Below are 22,707 nucleotides of genomic sequence, written 5' to 3'. Positions count from 1 at the left end.
CCGGCAGCGCGCCCGGGGCAGGAGGAGGAGGAGGAGGAGGAAGAGAAAGAGGAGGAAGCCCCGGTCGCCCTCTCTCCCCGCCCTTCCGCGGCCGCCAGCGCCGTCCCCCGGCGAGGCGCGGGCAGCCTCGGCCATGTGTGAGGAAGGAGCCGCCAAGCTGCGCCTGAAGCCCCGGGCGGCGCCGTCCGCCCGCGGCCGGGAGCGCAGCCCCGGCCCCGAGCCCCCACCGCGGCCCCAGTGAGTCGGGGCTGGGGGAACGGGTCGGTCCTGGGGGACCGAATCGGCTCCGGAGGGATCAGATCGGTCCTGAGGGACCGAACCGGCTCCGGGGCGATGGGATCGGTTCTGGGGGATCGGAGCAGCTCCGGGGGCCAGGCCGCACCGCTCCGGCGACTCGCGGCGTTTCGCGGTCAGATCTGTGTCTGTTAAAGGTTATTTCATAAAACACCACCCCTAGCGCCTTTTAAAATAGAGATAAAACTGCAGGATAAAGCACGGCGGGCCCCTAGCCTGCCACACGTTCCTCGGCACAGAACAGCACTGGCGACGACAGGGCCTGAGAAAAGTTAATGTATGAAAACTCAGTTTTGTTTCTTCCAGAATACGGCTCACAGGAGCGCAGAAATATTTCCTGTGTTTCCCAGCCCTGAATCTGGGGAGGATGGAAGGCAGTGAGTGGCTCGGTGTGTGTTCGAGCCCGGGGGCTCGGCCGTGTCCCTTCCACCATGGGCTGTGAGATGTTGAACACTCTGCTCTTTGAGGGCATGTTGTTTCTATTTTTTTCCCTGCAGCTTCATTCTTGGACAGCAACCCAAGAAAACGCATCAGGAAGGATGAAAATACCATTGTTGCATAAACAATCCATCCTTCCCCTGGAATTGTCTTTATACAACATTACCTTTTAATGTTTATAGTTCCTAGGATCAATTAAATCAAGTTGTTTGGGATTTGAAATCAGTAATTTCAAATGGCAGTGTTGCAATGTGCAGACATACATGGGAACCGATGCAATTGCCACCCTCAGTGCAAACACGTCCATGATTTCTGTCCTCAGCAGGTGTTAAGTTTGGTATTTGAGAAGATAAATCAAGATAAACCAGTGGCTGCACTTTACTGTTCCACTTGGAAGTGAAGATAGGGATAGACACCTACTGCTCATTTGTTACAAGCAGAAGGGAAAGCATTTAGACGTTAATTTTTTGCTAGGTGTACAAATTACGTAAGTCATATAAAGCTGCAAAAAATAGTTTGCAGGCTCAATAATGTCTTTGTGTTCCAGAAAAAAAGAGGCAAAAACTAGTATCAGTGTTAAGAGTGTTTTCTTTCTTCTCTCCCACCTTCAAACTATTGGACTGTGTCTTTACAGGGCACCGACTGACAGATGTTCCTGGTTTGAAAAGGAAGAATTAAATGAGTGTGAAAAAGCCTGGCTTTTGCTACTGAAAGACATCAGTCAAGATTCACAGTGCACAAACTGGGACACAGTGCCCAGCTTTCCAGAGTTCTTGGAAAAGGTAGCGTGATGTATCCTTGTTTTTGCACTTTGTGTCCTGCTTCCAATAGCGACAGCCTGCTTAATGGGAAACAACCTGGAACAGCTTTTAGAGATGTGGGGTTTCAGCTCTTTAATCTCTGTGTGCTGTGGCTGGGCATGGTGTGGGAGGGAATATAAGGACAGCTACAAGAGGCTTTTTTTGCAGTACAGCAAATTCTTTCCAACATTTTACTGGGAAGAGGGAGCCTGTGTAAGGTTGGTGATTGCCGTAAACACCAGCATCTCCCTCAGAAACGAAAACTGGAAAAGGCAAGCTGTAATGGAGAAGTTAATTATACAGAACCCACCCTGACATCACTCCAGTGGCAAGATCACAACATAAAAATCAGTCCTTATAATGTACTTTTTCCCCCCTGAACAGCAGCAGGCTGTTGTTTTCATCCTTCGTCTCTCTGGAACATGAGTACCCATTGTATCCATTCAGAAATGCTAAGGGAAGACCCATATTCCATCAGCTCCAGGAAACTCCTGGAGGAGGGACATAAATAAAATGTTCTTTTCTTTCCTGTAGTTCAGCTTTCTCAGTATTTGCAACATGTTCTCAAAGCTTGGGTTTAGGTATTGATTGAGCTACATTTGCTTAAGACATTCTCTGTGTGTGTGTTGTAGAAACAACAGGAAAAGAGTCCAGAACACCAGGAAATCTTTACAGTCGGAACGAAAGACTTCCAGTGGGTATCATTCCCATCTTTTCACAAAGAAAAATGTCTGAGCCCCAAGGATCTGAGCTCTCAGCAGCCAACACAGAGCCAGAGCAATGAATTACATAAAGGACAGGGCCAAACAGATAAACTGAAGAGTTTATCATCCACAGCTGAGAAAACCTGCAGGGGAACCAGTACAGATCAAACCAAAACTGCACCTGGGGCAGACACAGAAGGTGTTTCAGAGCTGGATGTGAATCCCAAGTCACGTAAACTCCCTGGGCACAGCAGCTCAGCACAGCCCTCGGCGCTGGTACAAAGCCCTGCAGAAGCTCTGAGCCCTCAGGAGCACCACGCAGGGACTGTACAGAACAGCAGGGCAGGCAGGAAAGGCAGGGGTGAGGAAAAGCCTCAAATCCAGGCACAGCACAGGGAGCTTCCAGCAGGGGAGACCACCGGGGTGCCTGCGGAGAAGCCTCGGCTTGGGAGCACTCCTGGGGCTGAGAGCCACGAGGAGAAGGTGGAAAACCAGAGTGGAGCAGCTTCAGCTCTTGACAGTTGTCCAATGTGTCTGATGCAGTTTAGTGGAAGGTAAGTTTGTGTTTTGGAATTTTTTCATAACTTTCCCATAAATGAATCCCAACAATTTCTGGATGCTTCCTATATATACAGAATAACAAAAGCAGACAAAACTTATACTGTGAGGTCCTTTTTAGCTGTCAGAATTATATACTTTAATCCCATTTACAAGTTGAGTATCTGCTTTACAGTAAGAAATGTTAACATAATTTCATAGTCTTTGGCTGTCAGAGTTGCTGAAAATGTGCTTTTCCACAGGTCCTCTAACCCTGCAAGCTCTGTTGGGGGCCACTTTCCCTGTTGTTGGGAGGCTGAACCAGGAGACAAGGAGTGGCTGCATTAATATTTAGACAATTTCAGTCATTCTGTCAAAAGGCTTAGGAAGGCTAAAAATGCATCAGGTCTGTGCTACTCAGCTCCCATTTGAGCAGCAGTAACAGCAAGAGTGGGAGGTTTAGGTAGAGGATTTGGGCACAGCAGTGACTGCCCCACTAAGGTACCAGAACACTTGTGGGAGGGAGCCAAGAACGGGCAGTAGAAGGATGTGACTGGTTCTGTGTTTGCAGACTCTCCCAGCTGGACATCGATGGCCACCTTGCCAGGTGCTTGTCTGAAAGTGCAGATGATGTCATGTGGTAAATCCAGAAGAGTGGAGAGCACAGGAACAAGGCCAAGGATGAAGGAAGTTTTCTCAAAGGAAAAGGAAAAATGTGTCGAGGAAGCACATCCTTGTCTCTGACTTAAACCAGTAACTCAACAGAAGGATAAGTGTTAGCTGCCTATTTGTTTTTGTTATTTTAAAGCCTCTCAAATGCACATAAAGTAGTTCTAGTTCTGAAAATGGTGCTCTGGGATGTCCCATAGAGCCCCAGGGAAATGAGTCTTGGTACTCCTGAAAAAATGCACTACTGGGAATCCCTCGAGCTTTGTCTAATGCACCAGAGTTCTGAATCTCTCAGGCCAGAAGAAAGCAGCTGAGCAAAAGACAACTGTTACTTACTCTCATCCAAAAGTTCACTATTTTTTTTTCTAAACAGATAATCTATGAAAATAAACTCAGTTAAAAAGTAATTTGAATTTGGCAGGGTTTTTTGTGGTTTTAATACCTAGGTAAGAAAATATAATTGTATAATTGATCCTGGGAGTGTAGCTATTTAAGAGAAGACACACAGCCCAGACCAAATAAAGGTGTGGGGTTTTTATGTCTCTGAAGGAGCCCAGCTAAATTCAAAACCTTACAGTGCACGTTTCTAAGTCAGTATCAGTGTTTAAACAGGTAATTAATATGACTGGGCTAATTAGGCTGCAGAAGGAACACTTCTGCCAGTGTCACAATGCTGAGCTGCACAGTGAGATCCAACACAGCCAAAAGAGCCGATTTTGGTACAGCTGCACCATCAAGGGCTCAGCGCAGGAAACAGCCCAGAGCCTGCTGGGGCTGGGAGGGGCTCAGGAGCTCAGCTGCTCCTTTGGTCTCAAGAGGAGCAGGGGAACACTTGCTAAGCCTGGGAATGACAATAAATGACATTTAGTGACAGTTCAGTAAGCACAAACGGAGGGGCGAGATCACCAACCTGCTCTGGTTTATTTCCCTGGGCCTCAAAACCTGCAGCTGAGCTGGGATCCAGACAGAGAATAAACACAGAGTACAGTACAGAAATACAGGGAGGCTCCTAGAGATCTAATTTACAGTGGGGTCTGTTTCAGAGGTTGGACACAGCCCAGTTCACTGAGAAATAATAACAGTCTTATTAACTTTTTCATTAAAGTCTTTAATAGATGTGCAAGAATATAAATGATCTCAGCTGTTATGGATTAGTATACCATCTTCTGCACAATTAAAACTGGTCAGCAAAGATCCCAACTAATTAATTATACAAAACTACAAGAACATATTTACTGTTTTACAATCATTAAATTAGCTAGAATTTTCATTTACTATTTCAAATAAGACAACTATATATCATTACCAGATCCATTTGTAATATATTAGGATTTTTTTTCCAAACCACACATTTAATTACATCCTTCATTTTCTTTTATTTATAAAACAAGTACTTTATATAAAAAATTTCCCCTTCATTGTGAACAGAACATTATTCAAACACTTGCACATGAGCAACCAAACTCGTACCCAGCAAACTATTTGGCAACACAGCAACATTGTAAATGCCTGTAAATTCTTAAATAAAAATCAAAGTCTTTACAATGTTTGATTAGCAAAATGTGTCTTTCTATTCTTCCTTCCCTCCCTCCCAAAATGTTCTGAAACCTGGAAAAAAGGTTAAAAAAAACCCCAACCCACATTTCTAATATTTCCAGTTTAAAGTTCCATGCCCTGGCATGTCAAAGGACAGCTTAACCTGTCACAGTTCCACTCATGAGCTGCCTGCAGTCACTCTGATCACTACTGATTAGCTTTAGTACCAGGGGAATTGAAAACACTGAACAGGAAATTATTTAGGGGAAATAAGAGGGGAAAGGGGAAAAAGGAACAATTAAACAAAATGTCAGATTACATTTAAAAGGTAATGTTGCCTTTAGTAGATAATAAAGTATCTAAAGTCCAGGCATTTGAGGCAAGTACTTTTTACTAGTTAAATTATTTAGTGTTGATTAAAACACATTTTGCTGAATATGAAAAGCTACAGTCCAACAGAGAAACCCACAACTGAAACCTGAATGGGATTCATAGAACTAAACAACCACAGGTCTGCATAATTGTGGCTAAGGAGGGGATACAAAACCTAGATTGTTAATCAATGATTAATTGACTATTTCAAACAATGTTTTGGCAGTCTGGTCCTAGCACCTCATGACTTGGATGTGAATCCCAAAGATGTCATGTTCAGCACCTAATGCAATGCTGTACCCTGAGAAAACCATAGGTTAATGTAAAGAAAGTGAAAGTGTCACAATTTCTCCCGTGTTTTACACCCAATCAGGCGAGATGCCAGCACAGGGTTTGTCTTCCCTTCCCACAGCAGCCCTGGAGCCCAGCCCGAGGCAGCAGAGCCTCACTGCCGGCCCAGGGCTGAGCCCCTGCAACTCCTGAGTCCTCCCCTGGCACCCCCCAGCTCCCACCAGAAGGGATTCCACAGTTGTCTTTTGCTTCTTCCAATTTCTTAGGTATTTGTGTTTTCTGCCATTAAAAGAATTGTACTACTTCGATGCAAATCATTTCGCTGAAAGATCCCATTCTCTGCTGCAGAATGATTAGTTATTAATGCACACTGAGCAACTGTAAGCAGACAGTTTATCATAAGCAGGAGGTGTGCTTTATCAGGAAAGTGGATTTTATCTTATGGTTATTCTAGAGATTTACTACTTTAAGGCTATGCTTTACTATGCTTTTGCTCTACATCTGAATATTTGTATTGTTGATAAAAATACTTTTCAAAAATCTAATATACAACATAATATCATTGTAGGTGTAGGCACTGCTTAAGTATGTTCAGAAATTCTTTGTGTGCAAATTTAGTTTTCTTCAATCTCTACATTTTGGTAAATTTGGAGTTTAAGACAACAGATTCTGTAATTGATACCGTAAATTCTAATCTGGAATTAATCTCACTGAGTCCCTCTGCATTCCAAATTCTGTAAAAATGCAACTAAACATCAGGCTGCAGCTGTGAACTGTATGTTTCAGATGGAATTTTTCTTAATATTAACAAGCAGAACTTACCAGGTGTAAGAATGTCCCAAATACACAGTAATCCTTCAATGCAGTTTATCCATTTAGGCACTTAAATCTTGTACCCAAATTTATGTTTTGATTGCTAATAAAACACAACTCCTTTTAAATATATCTGAGATGTTTAGACAGGTACCACTTGTGAAAAAAGGCATCAAAAATAAGCTTCAACACCACTGTAATATATTTTATTCTTCAGGATGTTACACTGTAATACTCTTCAACTGGGAGCTCATTGCATCAAATGTTTGTAGAAAGTGTGTGGATCTCAAAGTTTCTCATGATCTCCTTTTGCAGGGATGCAATGAACGTTTCAATCCTTCATGAAACAGGCACAAAATGCAAATTCCTTCATTAATGAAGCCAGTTGTGTCAGTGCCCAGAACTTAAGAATCACTAAGTGGCAGAGGACACCCACCAAAACCATAATTCTCTTCTTTGATTTTCAGCAGCAAATTTGTTTTTAGATCATTGGTCTCCATCCAGAGTGACCAGTCCCCAGCCTCGCATGCATATACTGTAGTTAAGGATAAATTAATGTCATTCACACTGTCCCCAACGAGGTCATTCCTTCATACTGTTTCTTCTGCTGACAGCAACAATGGATTAATATATTCAAATCCTTCAAATTCTGACTGATCTATTCGCTTTATTATATCTCTGAAAAACAAATGAGAGAAGTGTTTAGTTTACCAGAACACAGGGCAATCTTCTATCATATAATAACTTATGCAAGACAGAGAATTTTAAATTTACTGTAACGTGACTAAGTTCTAATGGCAAGTACACAGTTGTGGGAAATGGTAAGATTTTGAGAAGCAAGATAGTAAAAGGTTTTAAGCTTAATAATGGTCTATTGTTTATTGTTAATAGAAAGACAAGTGAACGTGTGAAACAGGTGTATGTGTAATTGGCTAAAACAAACATCTGTAAGCTTTAGCAATAAGCTATTGGCTAAAAGGTTTTTAAGATGCTCTGTAACAAAGTCTCAAGCTGCACCAAGGGAAATATAGGTTGGATATTAGGAAAAAGCTTTTCACAGAAAGGGTGATAAAGTTCTGGAATGGCTGCCCAGGGAGGTGGTGGAGTCACCATCCCTGGGTGTGTTTAACAAAGCCTGGATGTGGCACTGGGTGCCAGGGTTGAGTTGAGCTGTTGGGGCTGGGTTGGACTCAATGATCTTTACAGTCTCTTCCAACCTGGGGATTCTGTGAATTCTGTCAAAGAAATCTTTGGATGCTGCTGGCTGTACGTGAGCTTTTGCCATCTTGCTATTGTCTCAGCCACGTAATGAGGCTGATGCTGCAGTAAAAGCTCAAAGCCCAGCAGTCCTGTCCCGTTTGTGAAAAGAAAAAAATAACCACACCAACACACAGAGTCTCTTAGTGATTTTGAGATAATCTATGAATGAATTCCTAGCTGTGCAGCTGGACTGGGGCAGAGCAGCACATACTCATCATCTGGGGTGAGCTGCACGGGCTCGCTGGTGAACTGCGTGTCGAAGTTGTCCAAGCCATAATCGTCCGTGATCTGCGGCTGGAACGGGGGCGTCATCTGCTTCTTCTCCAGCTACCCAAAATGTGGGGAAAGGAAAAAATTACAGTGTGCAGGAGTCACAGCATCCCTCAGGAAACACAAATCCAACTGCTGTAAATGCTATTGGGAAGGAACATCAAAATACCAAGTACTACACCCTACAAGCCAATCAATACAGTTATTGCTCTGCATTTTAAAATAAAAATCCACAAATAATTCAGCTTTTTAGGTTTTTTCTAAATTGGTAGATTAGACTCAGGATTGATAAATTCCCACATTGCTGCAATACAGCAGTTAACACAAAATATTTACTTTTGTTCCTGAGAAATTGACCTATTTTTCTTCCTCATTTTGTGCAATCTGTCACACAGTCCAATTCATAGTAGCACAGACACCAACATTCTAATTCTGACATTTATATTCAGTTAATAAACTGTCTAGGCTACAGATCTCCAAAATCTAATTTAGGACAGGTAACTGTGAGGAGAGTGAGTAGTTGTTACCACTAATCAAAATGATCACTTGTATTACCAATATCAGATAAAAAGCTGATTTTAAGGCCAGGATCTCTCATGATGCTTGGTACAGAGTAAACAAAATGGGGAATAAATCACAGAAAAATCTTGGATTTCAGGTTTCAGGGAAGAGCACAGGAAGTACAGATGGAGATAGGAGGAAATTGTGAAACTATCACAGGGTGGTGCATTAACATATCAACATCCCATCAATGATCAGGTCTGGGAAAGCACCATGAAATCAAAGTTGTGGGGAAGAAATAATCAGCTCCTCCCAAACAAGAATGGCAACATGAAGGAATCAGCAAAATGAATATTTAAAAACTGAAGCAAGGTGGCAGGACTATCCCTGTGAGTTGCTGCCTCACACTCACATCCAATAGCCAGGCATTATTCCACAAGGGGTTAAACATCAGTCTTCTTCCTTTGTTACACTCAGTACATCATAAAAGCCCTCTTAAATCAGCCAGAGAGAGAACTTGCAGCCTTTAACTTGAGAAAATGAGTGAAAAAAACATGTGGTGCAGCTCTAGAACATCCCTCACTGCAAACAGTAGCTTTGGCTTTGTAGTTCTTACTCCAGCATATAATGGTTAAACACCATAAAACAGGCACTGAGATGAGAATAAACTGAATATCCCAAAACAATCCAAAAAAGAACTGCCCTGGATGCTGCTGAGCCATCCTACAGCAGAGTGAGCAATCTCAAGTGTTTTGGCCTGTGCCACACTTTGGATGACTAACACCAGGAAAAATGTTCCTGGGCTATATGCTCACTTTCCCTATATTTATTTTTCCATTTAGCTCAAGCTTTACACAGAACAAGTTTTAAGTTGCTGTTAGACTCGTTTCCTTAGGTTACAACTTGAAAAGATTTAGAAAAGCTTTTAAGTCCAAATGTTTTCTTTGAAATGCAGGCAGTGAGGAGGAGATTCTATTAACTAAAAAAGCTTTCCAAGTATTTTCTCATTTTTTCCTGAGTACATTTGCCAAAACTTATTAGAAATTTAACTTCACATTTATCTGACGTTGATCCTTCTGAGCAGCACTGGCCTAATCATGTCACAAAACACATCACCTAAGTCTCCCCTTTAAAAAAAAATAGGGATTTAATATTAAAGCTTTCAGCCATAAAAATATGTTAGAAAACGTAAAAATTCAATCAGCATAAATGTTGACCAAGAAGTACCAATTTTGATGAAGAGTTTTTTCTACAGATAAACAAAATACAAATCCAACACTTGTCTTTTTCCCTCTCTCTCAAAAAACTGCAAAGCAGAAACTGCAGGATATGAGTGAGCTGCATTGGGGCACCACAAGATAGCAAAAAAACAAACCCCAAAACCAACAACAAACCAAAAGAAACCCCACTAAGGCTGAAGGGAGAACTCCAAGCAAGGGATATCTGATAAAATTAAAGACAGCCCTCATTACTAGGATAATTTTGTAAACACCAGGTCTTTTAAAGCACCAATTCCTTCTGCACTGTGCTCTCTGAAGAATGGTACAATGAAATTCAGAGCAGCAGCTTCAAAGGAAAAATGAAACTGTGTAGCTTTCTCTCATCTGAACTCTTTCATGTTAGTGCCACCTCTTCCTACACTCCCTGCAGCCTTCCCAGACTATGGAAATACTACAGACACACTTTTCAATTCTTAACTACCTATTAAAAATGTAATGCTGACAGGGAAGTGCTCCAGACTTTACAGCTTTACTGCTGAAATGTCAATAAATGTTATTATGGCATTTCTGGGATGGTTTCTGCACTGGAAACAGAAGGTAACACAATTACCAAGTAGCAGGAGATTTAAAAACAGTGTCAATAACTGTTATAATGGCATTTCCGGGATGGTTCTGCACTGAAGACATAAGGTAACACAATTACCAAGTAGCAGAAGATTTAAAAACCCAAATTTGATACAATATTTGCTTGAAAACTCACTGAAATCCAAGTTCTTCAACATGAACCAAAACCCTCCCTCAACCTCAGCATTACTAAAGAAAATATGCAAACTGTAATCAGATTCCCTTTATAAATAACCCCACTGCTCTCCTGCCACATCCCTGACAAAAGGGACTGATCCTGCTCACTCCTCCTCAGGTCACTAAACCCTGACACCGACCTGAATCGTCCTACTGATTTTAGGAGTCACAGAATTGGTAAATTCAGCTGGGTTTTGATGTATTAGGACCACTATAACATTTCCAGAATTCATTTTCCTTGTTTGCAGCAGGATTGTTCATAAGCACACAACTAATAAATTCATGAATTGCTACTTTTGAACAACCAGAAACACAAGGAGTGATTTTTACCAGATCCCAGTCTATGCTGCGGAAAAACGTGTGAGACTTGATATCAGCAAATCCTGTCTGGGGCTGACAGCCAAGCCTTTCTTTGGGATCCTGTGGAAAACACAGACACTGGAATTACACACTCCAAGCCACTTACAGCCCACGTTTGCCAAAAGCCCACAGAGATGACTCCAACATTTCCATGACTGTGCAAACTCTGCTGGGATAAACACACAATGGCTAGCAAGGGATGCTTAATTTGTTTTTTTTTTGTAAGTAAAATCTGTTTGAAACTTAATTTTTAAATTATCTTCTACAACGTCTTAAAATAATTAATATCCTTCTTTTTTCCATTCATGATAACGGTTCTTCAGATTTCAATCAGCTTAATTAAATGAGTTGTAAGTATTACAGAAAAGAGTTTATAAACAAAGCTACAGTTATTTTTTAAAAGCCTTCACCTAGTTGAACATCAAATGCCTATGCTGTGGTATTCCCTCAGTAATTTTGACTCTAAGTGGGATTTTTAACATAGAGGATACTAAGGTTTCATAGATTTTCTTAATAGCAAGCAGATTAACTTCTTAACTGCATCACTTTCACAGGAAGCTCTGACTTCCAGCTTTCAGTTGCTAAAAATAAGAGAATGTTACTTACCTTGTTTAAAAATCCTTTTAACACATGGGAAGCCTTGACAGAAAGAAACCTTGGAATCCGGATTGGCTTCTCCAGAATTACTGTGACAGGTTTAAAAACAGCAATATTGGGTTTTGGTTTGTGACATTGACCATGAATTCAATGCAAACACTTATTTCAGTATGGTACCAGTTAGAAAACGGAAGATAAAGTATTTTTTTTTAAATAATGCAAACAAAAGGAGCTATAGGAACTCAAGGCATTGTCCTATTGATATGGCAAGATTTCCTCAGGGACATGTTATCTTCATCACCTTTCATTATTTGTTGTAAACAGAAAATAAATCTTTCAGTCCTCAGTATATGGAAAAGTGTGATTTTAAACAAAAATTGATTTTATATCAGGCCCTTGAAGAAGAACATGACAGATTCTGTTACAGAACTGCAGGAACTGCTTTAGGGAAGTTTTGCCTGGTATGGAGTTGGCAGCATTGTGGGGTAACACTGGGAAAGGAAACCCAGCTCTGCTATGCAAACTGCTCATTTGTTTGGATTGTATCCCCCCAAAACCACCCAAAGCCCAAAGGCTGTACCTTGGAAGAGGTAATCTTCAGTGTTCATGTCTGGATTGTCAGTGATGATGTCGAACGGGGACCTCCCCGCCATCATCTCGAACATCAGCACCCCCAGTGCCCACCAGTCCACACTGAACCCTGCAAGGGGCAAAGAGCTTTCTCAGGCAGCACTCTTGGGATTTGGTCTTCTCTCACACACAAATAAAGATTGATAGCCTGCTTTTAGGGCATTTTTGGTGTCCTGGTTTAGGGCAAAATTGGGAGAGAACCTCTGAAGGGGTTCCTCTAGAAAGCAGATTCAAGCGACCCCTCCCTCAACCAGGTCAGGAAAATATTTCCCTGGAGAAAAGTGGAAAAAAACTGATTTTTGGGCTAAACAGACATAAAATGCCCATTAAATTTCTGGGCTAAACAGGCAAATGGGGAGATGAGCATCATAAAGTCACCTCAGGACATACTGAAATCCCTGACATGATTTACACCAGCACTGGGTGAGTCTGAGTTTTCTCAACTGGGGTGACAAATGTAGAGGAACTCAGAGGTGTCTGCAGGCAGCAAAGCTGCAGTTTAAGTGTTTTCCTACAGTATCATTTAATAAATATTTTTCAGGCCAAGTATGATTTAAAAGAAGCTGAAATAAGTGATTAGAAGAGAAAAAAACCCTTTCTTTCAGGAAAAAGATTAAACTCTAAACAAGTACTCAAGTTTTATTATATATGAACATAGAAATGTGTAAGTCAAAAAATTATTTGTATTTGAACCAAGCTATAGCTATATTTATTGTAAGAATAATTGTTTAGTCATGACTTACCATATTCTTCTCCTCTGAGGATCTCTGGTGCAATGTAATTTGGTGTCCCACAGAAAGTGCTTGTAGTGTCACCTGGGCCCAAACCTTCCTACATGCAGAAATCATTTCATAAATTAAAACCTAACCTCCTTTTCTGGGTATTTCCTTTAATTAGACTTAAAACCCCAAGTTACTCAGGGAGTTTAAAGAGCTTCCTTTCACAAAATAAATACTCATAGTGCTCAACATGGCTTAGGACTCCACAGCTTCTCTTCAGTAAAGTTCATTAGAAATGAGTTACATCATGTATGTAACAATATTTTGCTTATTAATTACAGATACATTTAAAAATCAGTTAAACAATTTGGAAGTCCTTTTCAAATAGATGTCAGGGAAAAAAAAATTCTATTACAATTCAGTTCCAAATGTGGTTCTAGTCAACAGTTGAGTTTTTTCAGAATAAACTTCCAATTCCACAACCAAATTCTGGGCTCAGTAACACCAGTGTTAATATAAAGATGAATTTTCTTAGTGTTCTCTAGGAGTGACAGAAGGAAGGTCAGGAAAATCCTACCTTGCACATGCCATAATCTGTTAATTTGATATGACCCTCTGCATCTAAGAGAACATTGTCCAGTTTTAAATCTCTGTAGATGATGCCTCTTTCATGTAGGAAGTTTAGAGCAATACAAATTTCAGCAGCATAAAACCTGAAATTAAGAAGGAGAAAGTTCATATTAGCATTAAGGTGGTACGAAAGTTGAAGCAATTTAAATATCTGTTCTTAAAACATCATTTTACAGCCCACCTTTATGTATCAATAGCATAAAAAACCCAAGCTACATTTACTGATAAGGACACTGACCTCTTATAAGACCACTCCCAAAATAAAAATGAGATAGGGTGGTTTTTTTTTTTCATTCTACTAATTAGGAAAATATTTATTCTTTATTCCATGGATTTTTTTTTTTCTGAAAATTCCAAATAGCAAGATGGAAGATCTTTATTGTCCTCTTATTCAGAGTGACATTGAAAGTTTGTGTAGTGCAGGACCATGCAAACTGGATTTTCAATCTTCTCCCACCAACACTGTATTATTTCAACATCAGAGCAAATTAGGTAGAATATTACATGTACCATCAACAGATCAAAGAGGCATCACCTAAATATGAAGCAATAAAAAGGAGTAAATTGGAATAACTGCTACTGCTGATGAACTGCTTGCTCTCTAAAAATATGAATATCCTTCAAAAAATAAAATTTACATTTCTTCCCAGGCAGGGCATTCTAAACCTAAGAATCCAAGTCCATAAATCAGCAGAAGAGAAGCAAACAGGTGCCCTGTGTCAGGAAATACCTTGCATGTTCCTCAGGAAGTTTCCTCTGCCGTTGCATATGGAACATGAGGTCTCCCCCATTCACATACTCTATGACAAGGAACAATCTGAAATGACAGAACACAATTAATGCACTCCAAGGAAATTCTCCAGAAAAGCTGTTGCTATTCTTCCTATCTGAGCCATTTTCAGTTTCACTCTTGATTCAAACTACTAGATTTCTTATAGCTACAAAGCTACCTGAGAGGGAAAAAAAGAGCATTTATTTGATGTATATTATGTAGGAACTTTCCCTTTATTTAAATGCTGCCACCTTTATCTGTATTAATTTATTATAATGAATAATTATATTCATATATAATTATATGAATTAAGTAAGTATGACACTGTACACAACACAGGCACCAGATGGAAGCTCTGGGCTCATTTTTTCCTCTGGAGAATGTTTGAACCAGGCTGCTCCACTCTAGGGAAAAGTCAGTAGGGGACAGAGATCCAGGTGGAATTGGGCAGATAGAAGGATTTCTGTTACAGCCTGCAGGAGAGCTTTCATCCTTGGGAAAATATGATCCAGGCAATGCTTCCAAGGTCAGAGAGAGCTCAGGACAGGAACGGAGCTGCTGGGGAAGGTTGGGCTGTCCCAGGGAGCAGCATTTCCTTGTACACCTCATGTTCCATGAGCTGAAAGCTCCTTTCCACACATCCACACACTGGAAAACATTCCATTTGAAGAACACATGCTCCAGTCTCTCAGATCACTCTAGCTGGTGATTTTATTGTTCTTTGGAAAAGGATTCTTAATTTGAAACACTTAAAAAGTGTTAAAACTTAAACCAGGAAAATCGCTTGGACAAGATCCAGCTGGCAGGACTCTGAGTGGCCTCCCCAGAAGAAGATAAATGCTAAACTGAAATTAAATAAGCAGCAAACAAAATACATAACAATGCCATGAGTATTTTATTACAGCACTCCTGAGGTTTTTTGCTTCCAGCTTTCCTATCCTATTTAGAACCCCCAATGTTTGATCACCATTCAGAACTTGCAATTTCAAGTTCCTTGTCAAGTCATGTCTCACAAGTGGCAGGCCTTGCTGGGTTTATAAGGATTTACTGAAACACCACCAGTTCCACAGGATGGAGGTTTCAGCTTGTTGCCATCCTTGGCAATTCTGGGCAAGTCCAGGGTATATATTTTATTACAATAATGAAACAAGCATCTCATCAGTATCTGAAACAATGAACAGCTACATTCAGCATCAATTAGCCTCACATTTAGGTACACATTTGTGTTAAAAACTTATTTAAAACTATATTCAAGAGGAAGAACATTTTTTGCTACTTCCCCCCCATTAGTACCCTTGTCACAACCTGTTCTATTACAACTCATTTTCTTTGGGCCACTTAACACAATCTGATATTGATGAATTTATTCACTTGGAATCAGTTTTGTGCTTTTCCTGCTCGATGTAAATGAGGTCATAATTATGATTTTGTAATATTACAGCTATCATCAAATTGTGAATTCATGACATTATGGTTATATCCATGGCAAATGGCTGAAGTTACCAACAAAAAACTAGAGTTTCACTGCATGAAGCAGCTGGGCTGGAAAAGCAGGACTCATAAAGATACACCAGGAATACAGAAAGCTTTGATGATGCTGAGCATGGGTTTTTTTTCCTATTTCTGCTCCTCAGCTCTGTCAGTGGAGCTGCCAAAGAGGAATGCACAGGATCCTGCTGCTGACTCAGCCTTTTTCTGGGTTTCAGCAGTTACAAGAACCATCCTTCTCAATACTTCACCCTGCCTGACCACTTGAATTTTTGTATCATGTGTACAATTCTACTTTGTGCTTGGTGAGAAGGTGTTTGGGAATGTTGGTTTAACTTACGAGCCTTTCCCAACAGTTTCTTAGTTGTCTAAAGGTTTATTTAATTTTTCTGACAAGTTTGTTTTGGTCAAATCCTCACTCAGTAACCTCTGGAGATCATTCTTGATTTCCTTCTCCCTGCTTCCAAACACTCCTTGGTCCGTGTACCTTCAGAACAATGATACAGCTCCTTTACCTCCTTCATCTCTGCTCTCCCTGCTAGGAAGATTTCCTCTGGCTCTAACCATTAGGGAGGTGAAATTTTGGGGACTGAAGAAAAGGTACAGTGCATGGCTTTGTATTTTAAAACTTGACAATACACATTGCAACAAACAGGTGATTATTCCTCAAGTTTTCATGGATTTTCCAGTCATTTATCCTTAAGACTTTGCACTCTACACTGCAAGCAGGTTGGATAGAATGACAATTTTCTGATTATGACATATATGGCATGAGGCATTATAAAAGTGTAACAGCAACCAGGTGCCTGTGAAAACAAAAAATACCTCAAACCACATCCCAATTCCCCAGTAACACACTCAGGCAGGGACATGAAAGTTCCTGTTTTCTTCATATTCCAATTGCAAAATAAGCAGCAAATAATCCAGTTTGGATTGTGCACACAGGGACAAAGAATTAGTATTTCTAAGTTAAGAGTTAAATAAGCACTTTCTCAAAATCACACACTGCTTTGATATGTGCTAAAGGCTTTTAAGCCTCCTAGGTAACAATACCACGATGCAGGTAGGGGTTTATATTATTATTAAAAGGTTATTACTGGACAACCCAGCTCTCAGGCTCTTTAGGAACAGTGAACTGCTGAGAACTGATCTGGCCTGCTCAGCAGAAGCTGCTGTAAATGTTGGGAAGCTCTGTGTTCCCCATTCCACAGGGCTGTGCTCAGGAAGGCAGGACTGCTCCTCCTCTCCCTTCAGCTCTGCCCCAGAACATCACACTGTTCTCCACACCCCTGCCTGAGCTACTCCCTAGAACTGACTTTGCTGCACCACTGAATCCCTGACAATGCTGATGCTTCCTTCCAAAAATTCCTGTCTGTGTCATGGCAGTGGTTACATTTGCTTTAGGGGAAGCAGTTTAACACAATGATCAATCTTCTTAAGGGAAAAAAAAAAAAAAAAAATTTCAGATCTTTCTTACCGACTTGTTGTTTGAAAGCATGAATGTAAACCAACTAGGAATGGGTTACTGGATGCCTGTTCAAACACATGTTTCTCTGTCTGTACCCAATCAATATCCTGAAACAGAGTAATTGAACAATCAGAACTCCTGCTGGATAAGCACTGTGGGTATTCCCAGAAAAACACCTGTGAAAAACACCTGTGAACATCACAGTCCTGCCTTGCACACACTGGCATTGTTACATTGCTCTTCAGAAAGGCAAGGACCCCTTAAAATCTGGAGAAAATTATAAAACATTGTCATTCAATTATATATTCAGAAGTTATTTAACCATTTAAGGAAGGCCTGCACAAGATGTAAACCATTGTTAATAAAATACATCTGTAATATTTGATAAACTGCTCATGCTGCTGCATGGAAATAAATTCAGTTCTTAGATAAATGATCCCAAAGCTGCTGAAGCAGCTCATGCCAGTAACACAAGCAACGTGAATCTCCAGCTTTTAAAAGGTTCAAGTGAACTGAACTTCATCTCCTCATCTGAAATTGAAATTTAACTCATTGAAACTACAAAAAGCTGCTTAGTTGGTCCAGCCAAAATAATTAAAAGCATCACAGATACCTTTAATCCTTCAACAGGGAGAAGTCCTGAATACCCAGTGCAAAACCACATCATAAAAACCTACCACAGTTTACATGATACTGGCACAGTGCTGCAAAACTCAGAGCTGTGCTAACAAAGCATTTAAGCTTTATTTCATATAACCACACACAATTTTAACATCACAGACAGCTGGGTTTAGCAGCAGATATTCACCCTTCATGCAATGCACTGATCATGTGCCACCCTGCAAACACTCAGGACCCTGCCAATATACCAGAATTATAACTGTTCTAAAAATTCTCCATTTACCACAGATACTCCCAGCTTCCCAACCAATCTGGAGACAATAAATAGAGAGACTGAAATGAGACTTTCCTGTCAGGGAAGGATGCTGACACTGAAGTCTCAGAGGAAACAAGAACTGTCACCATCCAATTAAATAAATGGTTTTGAGTGTGGACCCTTGTGAAGACACATCACCTTGGAGGGGTAAACCTGAGCCCAGACCAAAATCCAGAGCCAAAAATCCAATTTTGAATAAAGCACTAGCTATGCCCACTTCTTCTTGGTTTAACTAAATGAGTTTCTCTTTAATAGTCTTTAAATTAACTCTTCATTAGTGCACTTGGCATTAGGATTATACCAGTGCTCCACTTAACTAAACTAAGCTTAACAAAAATGAACAGAAGCCCAGGTATTTGATTTCCCTCCATCTCACTTCTCTCCAGCAGCCATACCCTGAGAAAGCACAGCTAATTTAAACACGCTGCTACTTGCTAAGTAATTGATTTTCTTTCTTTGTGGAACACTTCTAAGGTGAAATTTCCATTACTTGCAATATCTCATGCACTCACAGAATTCAGTGAATTTCCTACCAATTCCCAGAATTTCATTATACACCCTATCTTAGAGAAAAGAAAAACCAATTAGCTCTATCTTCTATGTAATTATGAGAGCCACAATTCCAGAAAGCCTTCTCATCTACCTCTGCTTCTCAAACAGCTGCACAACTCATTAAACAGGACTTGGCTTTGGCTCCCACCTTCTTAGAAAAACACATGTTAAAAAGGAAAACGGTAAATAAACCACACAACAGCCTCATCTTGGTTCATAAAAAGGAAACATCAAATAAATGAGAGAGCCAAAGGATTTTAGGAGAACTAAGCCCAGCCTCTGGGATAATGACAGAGATGACAGAGCAACTGATTGAAACTACTAACACAAAGAGCACTTAAAATAGTGTTTTGATGTTTTTTGCACAAACATCCTACTTTTAAAAAAGGGTATTATAGGAAAAGGATGAAAAAAAACCCACCAAAACCTTTCCCTTTTTAATTTTCAATTTTCCTCCCAAACTCATGCATCTGAGATCTTATATAAAAAAAAAATCTAAAGGACTTTGAAAATAATGGAGAAATGCAGCAGATTTCTGTGTCAGACAAAAACACAGGGATCTCAAATGGCAGTAGCATAATTTTTGAACTCATGGAAGAAATATTTCAGAATATTGATTCACTTTGCACATAGGCTCTGCCAGCATGAGTTAAGAACAAAGTTTCAGCTCCTTTTCTGACACACAGACAATGCTTTTGCCTGGGAAAACACATTTGCTTTCTTTCAAAATTAAGTGCACAAATTCCACCCCATTTATCTCATCACAGATTAGCACATCCAGGTTGGAATGTTTAATACATGATTTCTAGCAAGACTATTAGTAATTGTTAGTTGTTATTAAAATAAGGGACATTTCTGTCAGATTTCATCCTGGTGCTTCATGCAGAGCTGATGACAAATGAGCTCAAAAGTCAGAAAAACTTTTCTGCCAGAGAAGTTGTCTGAATCATGAGCTTCTTGCTTAGTTGAATGGTTTTTGTTAAAGCATAGTAAGTTTTTATACTAAAAGAATGCAATTAACACAGACTTTTACCTCATCATCATGGACCAGTTCTTTTTTCACTACTTTCATGGCATAAATCTGATCATTCTTTTTTAACCGAACTAAAAGAACTTTGGCATAACTTCCACGGCCGATAACTCGGATTAAATCAAAGTCCTGGAGTCCAAGCCCCTGAGAAATCTTAATTCCATCCATTCCATCAATGACTGGTTTGAGATCCTGTATAAAAAGAAACAGATGCTAGAAACTGAAGACATTTCCATAGTAAGTAACTATTAAAGCAGAGAGATCTTTAAGCACTGGACAGAATTTGCTGACCTTGCTTGGCACTGGCACCCAGGGCTGGATGCTGATTGGAACACATTTGTTTTAGAAATGTTTGGTTTCCATTGGGTTTGCTCTAACTAAAAGTTGCTGGTTTTTTCAAGGCAGTAGTTCATCCAACTAAAAATTTTCATATTCCCTGCTAGAAAGCAGAAGGCAGTGCCTTGAGAAATGAGGTTTATCCAAATTCCTGAACCTCAAGCCATGTACATTATATCCTTTGTACAAAGTGAGGAGCATTTTTCAGACTCTGACAGATACAGCACAAATTAATAAAGGCTATCTAAAAATAAGATGAATAAGGAATCACTAATGCTTGTACTTGTCTTGGTTTCAGTTTAGGCAACAACTGTCTGTGTTCAGCTCACTATAATTTTAATGAAAATTAGGATTTCTAACAGGTCCCAGGGTATACAAAGAAATGGATCTCAGTTTCTCAAGTCTGAGAATTTGCAGGAAATATTCCACTATGAAGAAGGTTATTTTGAAATTCATTATTTAAAAAAGAGAATTTTTTTCATCTTGGCTGTTTGCTGGAATTAGATGTGAAAACATATGACTGAAGATGGAGCAGCTGAACGAGCTGAATGCAGCAGGTACTTGGACTTTCAGGTTTTACCAATATACCCAAGGCTTTGACACACTTCTGTGGCCTATTTTTATCTGACCTCACACTACTGTACTTGCAGACAGATCAGCATTCTACAGAACTGTGGAAAGTGTTTATATAAAGAATCTTGATCTAGGATTGACTGCTATTAGAAGAGATTGCTCTAAGCTTAAAGATTCTAGACAAAGCTCCCAGAACACCAACTCCTTTCTGTAGGATACCTTAAATCATTTCAGTACAGCTCAAAGGCAAGGTGGGACAATCAGAGCAGTGTAATTCAGGACAGTTGAGCAAACAGCACCTACCAAATTTCAACACAAACATGAGCACTGACAACAGCCAAAGCCAGTGGTTAAAATTTGATGTGTTTTTAACTTTTACCCTTCCATTTCTGAATCTGAATAAAAATCTGTAGCTACATGACTGAAAATAAGGCAGTCACCCAGGAGCAGGAGCTACTCAAGTGTGAAAGGAATGGTAGTGACAAGCATTGTAGTAGAGGCAAAGGAGAAAGGTGCAGCTTTGCTCAGAGGGGAACGTCAGAGCAACTACCAGCGTTCTGCAGAGTGCATCTTATTTATTTTAAACATGCCAGAAGCATTCTTAAAAGAAATGTCTTTAAGCCCTTTAGAATTGAAGCATATTCAGAGTTTTCAGACTGCTCTAAGGAATAACATTGTTGATGTGCAGAGATTGAGTCAGATCTTCTACAAAAGACCTGTAAAAAGAGTTTAAGCATATGTTATTTTACTTGTGTTTCCACAAGAGCTGTATTCAGTATTATTTATATGAACCCTCTCAGAGAGCTGGGTAGTTAATGGATTACCAGACTGAACCAAGTTCCACAGCAATAGCCTGAGGGTGACAAAGGGTGAGCATCCATTAGGGACAGCAGACAAGGCAATGGCAAAGCCAGCATTTGTTATAAGGACCATAAAAGTCAAACCCTCTGCTAAATCACTGTTATTTCAACAAATGGAAGTGAGAAAACAAAGGTATCTTGGATCGTGAGTGGAAAGACAACAGCATAACAGAAAAGAAATCTGAAAAAAGTCCAATAGAAATGCTTTAAAAAAAGTATCAACATTCAGAAAAAAACCCCAGACTTTTGAAATGAGCAGCAGAAAGCCCAGAACAAATATTCAACTATTTTATAAAAAGTTGAATGATTAGGCTGGACTTGATGATCTCAAAGGTCTTTTCCAACCTAGTTCGTTCTGTGATTTGGAGTACATAAATACAAATTGTAAAAATATTTTAAGAACATACCTCAGAGTCATCTTTAATGGTGTCATGTTTCCGGTTTGAAGGAATGTAGGGAACTGGAAAAGAAACCAAAATAGTGTGGTTATAAAGGCCTTCATTGAAACAGTTTTAAAAATCAATAAACAGAAAGATATTAAGTAGCTTATGGCCAGTTTGCTTTAAATATCACTAGACAGTTGACCATATTTTTCCACTTTTGTAAACAGGAAGAGGAAAAAATGAGGGGTTCTAAAGTAACAAAGCACTCACTTCCATCAGTGTCTTCTGAAGGGAGATCAGCCTCATCGTTTTTGTCATCTAAGCGAGGTTCCTGGGAAGGCATGACCGAATCCTGCCAAACACACAGGTCACACAAACAAACCCCACTGGGTGTGCAGCCCCAGCCTGAAACTCCATGACATCCTCACCTCTTCCACAATTAAAACTGGATTCTGGAGACTACACGTCCAAATATTAACATTTTGTAATGCATGGTAAAAGCAGCCTACCAAAACCTCAATGCTACATCAGACATTCTCTGCAGCTACAATAGATGCTTGGCTGTCTTCTATTTTACAGCAAAGCTCAACATTTTATTTTACTTAAAGATCTCTGAGTGTTTCACATGGAACTACAACCAAGTAAACACTTCAGCATGATGTTACACACTCCATTTAGAGCACTGGCATATTCCTTTCCTGCTTAATAAAAACATGAATTGTTGCTCATTATGCATAAATTAGTGAAGATCACAATAACAGATATTTTATATTGCCTTTGGACCCTGGGCTCATTCCCCAGACAAGTAAGACTATTCCAGAAAGTACAGCAGCATGAAGAAAGTAATTGGCAAGAATTGGTAATGT

The 22,707-nt window shown here is 39.9% G+C and overlaps 2 protein-coding genes across 4 annotated transcripts in view; one reads left to right on the top strand and one right to left on the bottom strand.

Moving 5' to 3' along the window:
- On the top strand, nucleotides 1-3,849 carry FAAP20 (FA core complex associated protein 20). The gene is made up of 4 exons (XM_030289617.4): nucleotides 1-237; nucleotides 1,367-1,514; nucleotides 2,165-2,790; nucleotides 3,345-3,849. The coding sequence occupies exons 1-4, from the start codon at nucleotides 134-136 to the stop codon at nucleotides 3,415-3,417; spliced, it is 951 nt and encodes a 316-aa protein (XP_030145477.4). The 5' UTR covers nucleotides 1-133; the 3' UTR covers nucleotides 3,418-3,849.
- A 677-nt stretch (nucleotides 3,850-4,526) lies between these two features.
- Nucleotides 4,527-22,707, bottom strand: part of PRKCZ (protein kinase C zeta) — a 41,392-nt gene continuing 23,211 nt past the window's right edge. For all 3 annotated transcript variants that reach the window (XM_030289614.4, XM_072917255.1, XM_030289615.4), the window contains 12 exons: nucleotides 22,112-22,193; nucleotides 21,866-21,918; nucleotides 19,693-19,881; nucleotides 17,180-17,277; nucleotides 14,173-14,259; nucleotides 13,390-13,525; nucleotides 12,837-12,924; nucleotides 12,044-12,163; nucleotides 11,473-11,552; nucleotides 10,837-10,926; nucleotides 7,926-8,041; nucleotides 4,527-7,132 (listed from right to left, as the gene is read on the bottom strand). In XM_030289614.4, coding sequence (XP_030145474.4) covers nucleotides 7,045-7,132; nucleotides 7,926-8,041; nucleotides 10,837-10,926; nucleotides 11,473-11,552; nucleotides 12,044-12,163; nucleotides 12,837-12,924; nucleotides 13,390-13,525; nucleotides 14,173-14,259; nucleotides 17,180-17,277; nucleotides 19,693-19,881; nucleotides 21,866-21,918; nucleotides 22,112-22,193 — 1,227 coding nt within the window. In that variant the 3' untranslated portion in view covers nucleotides 4,527-7,044. The remainder of the gene's footprint in view (nucleotides 7,133-7,925; nucleotides 8,042-10,836; nucleotides 10,927-11,472; nucleotides 11,553-12,043; nucleotides 12,164-12,836; nucleotides 12,925-13,389; nucleotides 13,526-14,172; nucleotides 14,260-17,179; nucleotides 17,278-19,692; nucleotides 19,882-21,865; nucleotides 21,919-22,111; nucleotides 22,194-22,707) is intronic.

Source organism: Taeniopygia guttata, chromosome 21, assembly GCF_048771995.1.
Source record: "Taeniopygia guttata chromosome 21, bTaeGut7.mat, whole genome shotgun sequence".
NCBI lineage: Eukaryota > Metazoa > Chordata > Aves > Passeriformes > Estrildidae > Taeniopygia > Taeniopygia guttata.
Note: the sequence above shows the minus strand (reverse complement) of the source record. Positions and strands in the feature narration are given on the sequence as shown.

What these genes read in the sequence shown, in the direction of transcription:
- FAAP20 (XM_030289617.4), top strand. Translation starts at nt 134, where the DNA reads ATGTGTGAGGAAGGAGCCGCCAAGCTGCGCCTGAAGCCCCGGGCGGCG. An exon ending in GAGCCCCCACCGCGGCCCCA is followed by an intron (nt 238 to 1,366) that starts GTGAGTCGGGGC and finishes GTGTCTTTACAG; the next exon opens with GGCACCGACTGACAGATGTT. An exon ending in TTCCAGAGTTCTTGGAAAAG is followed by an intron (nt 1,515 to 2,164) that starts GTAGCGTGATGT and finishes TGTGTGTTGTAG; the next exon opens with AAACAACAGGAAAAGAGTCC.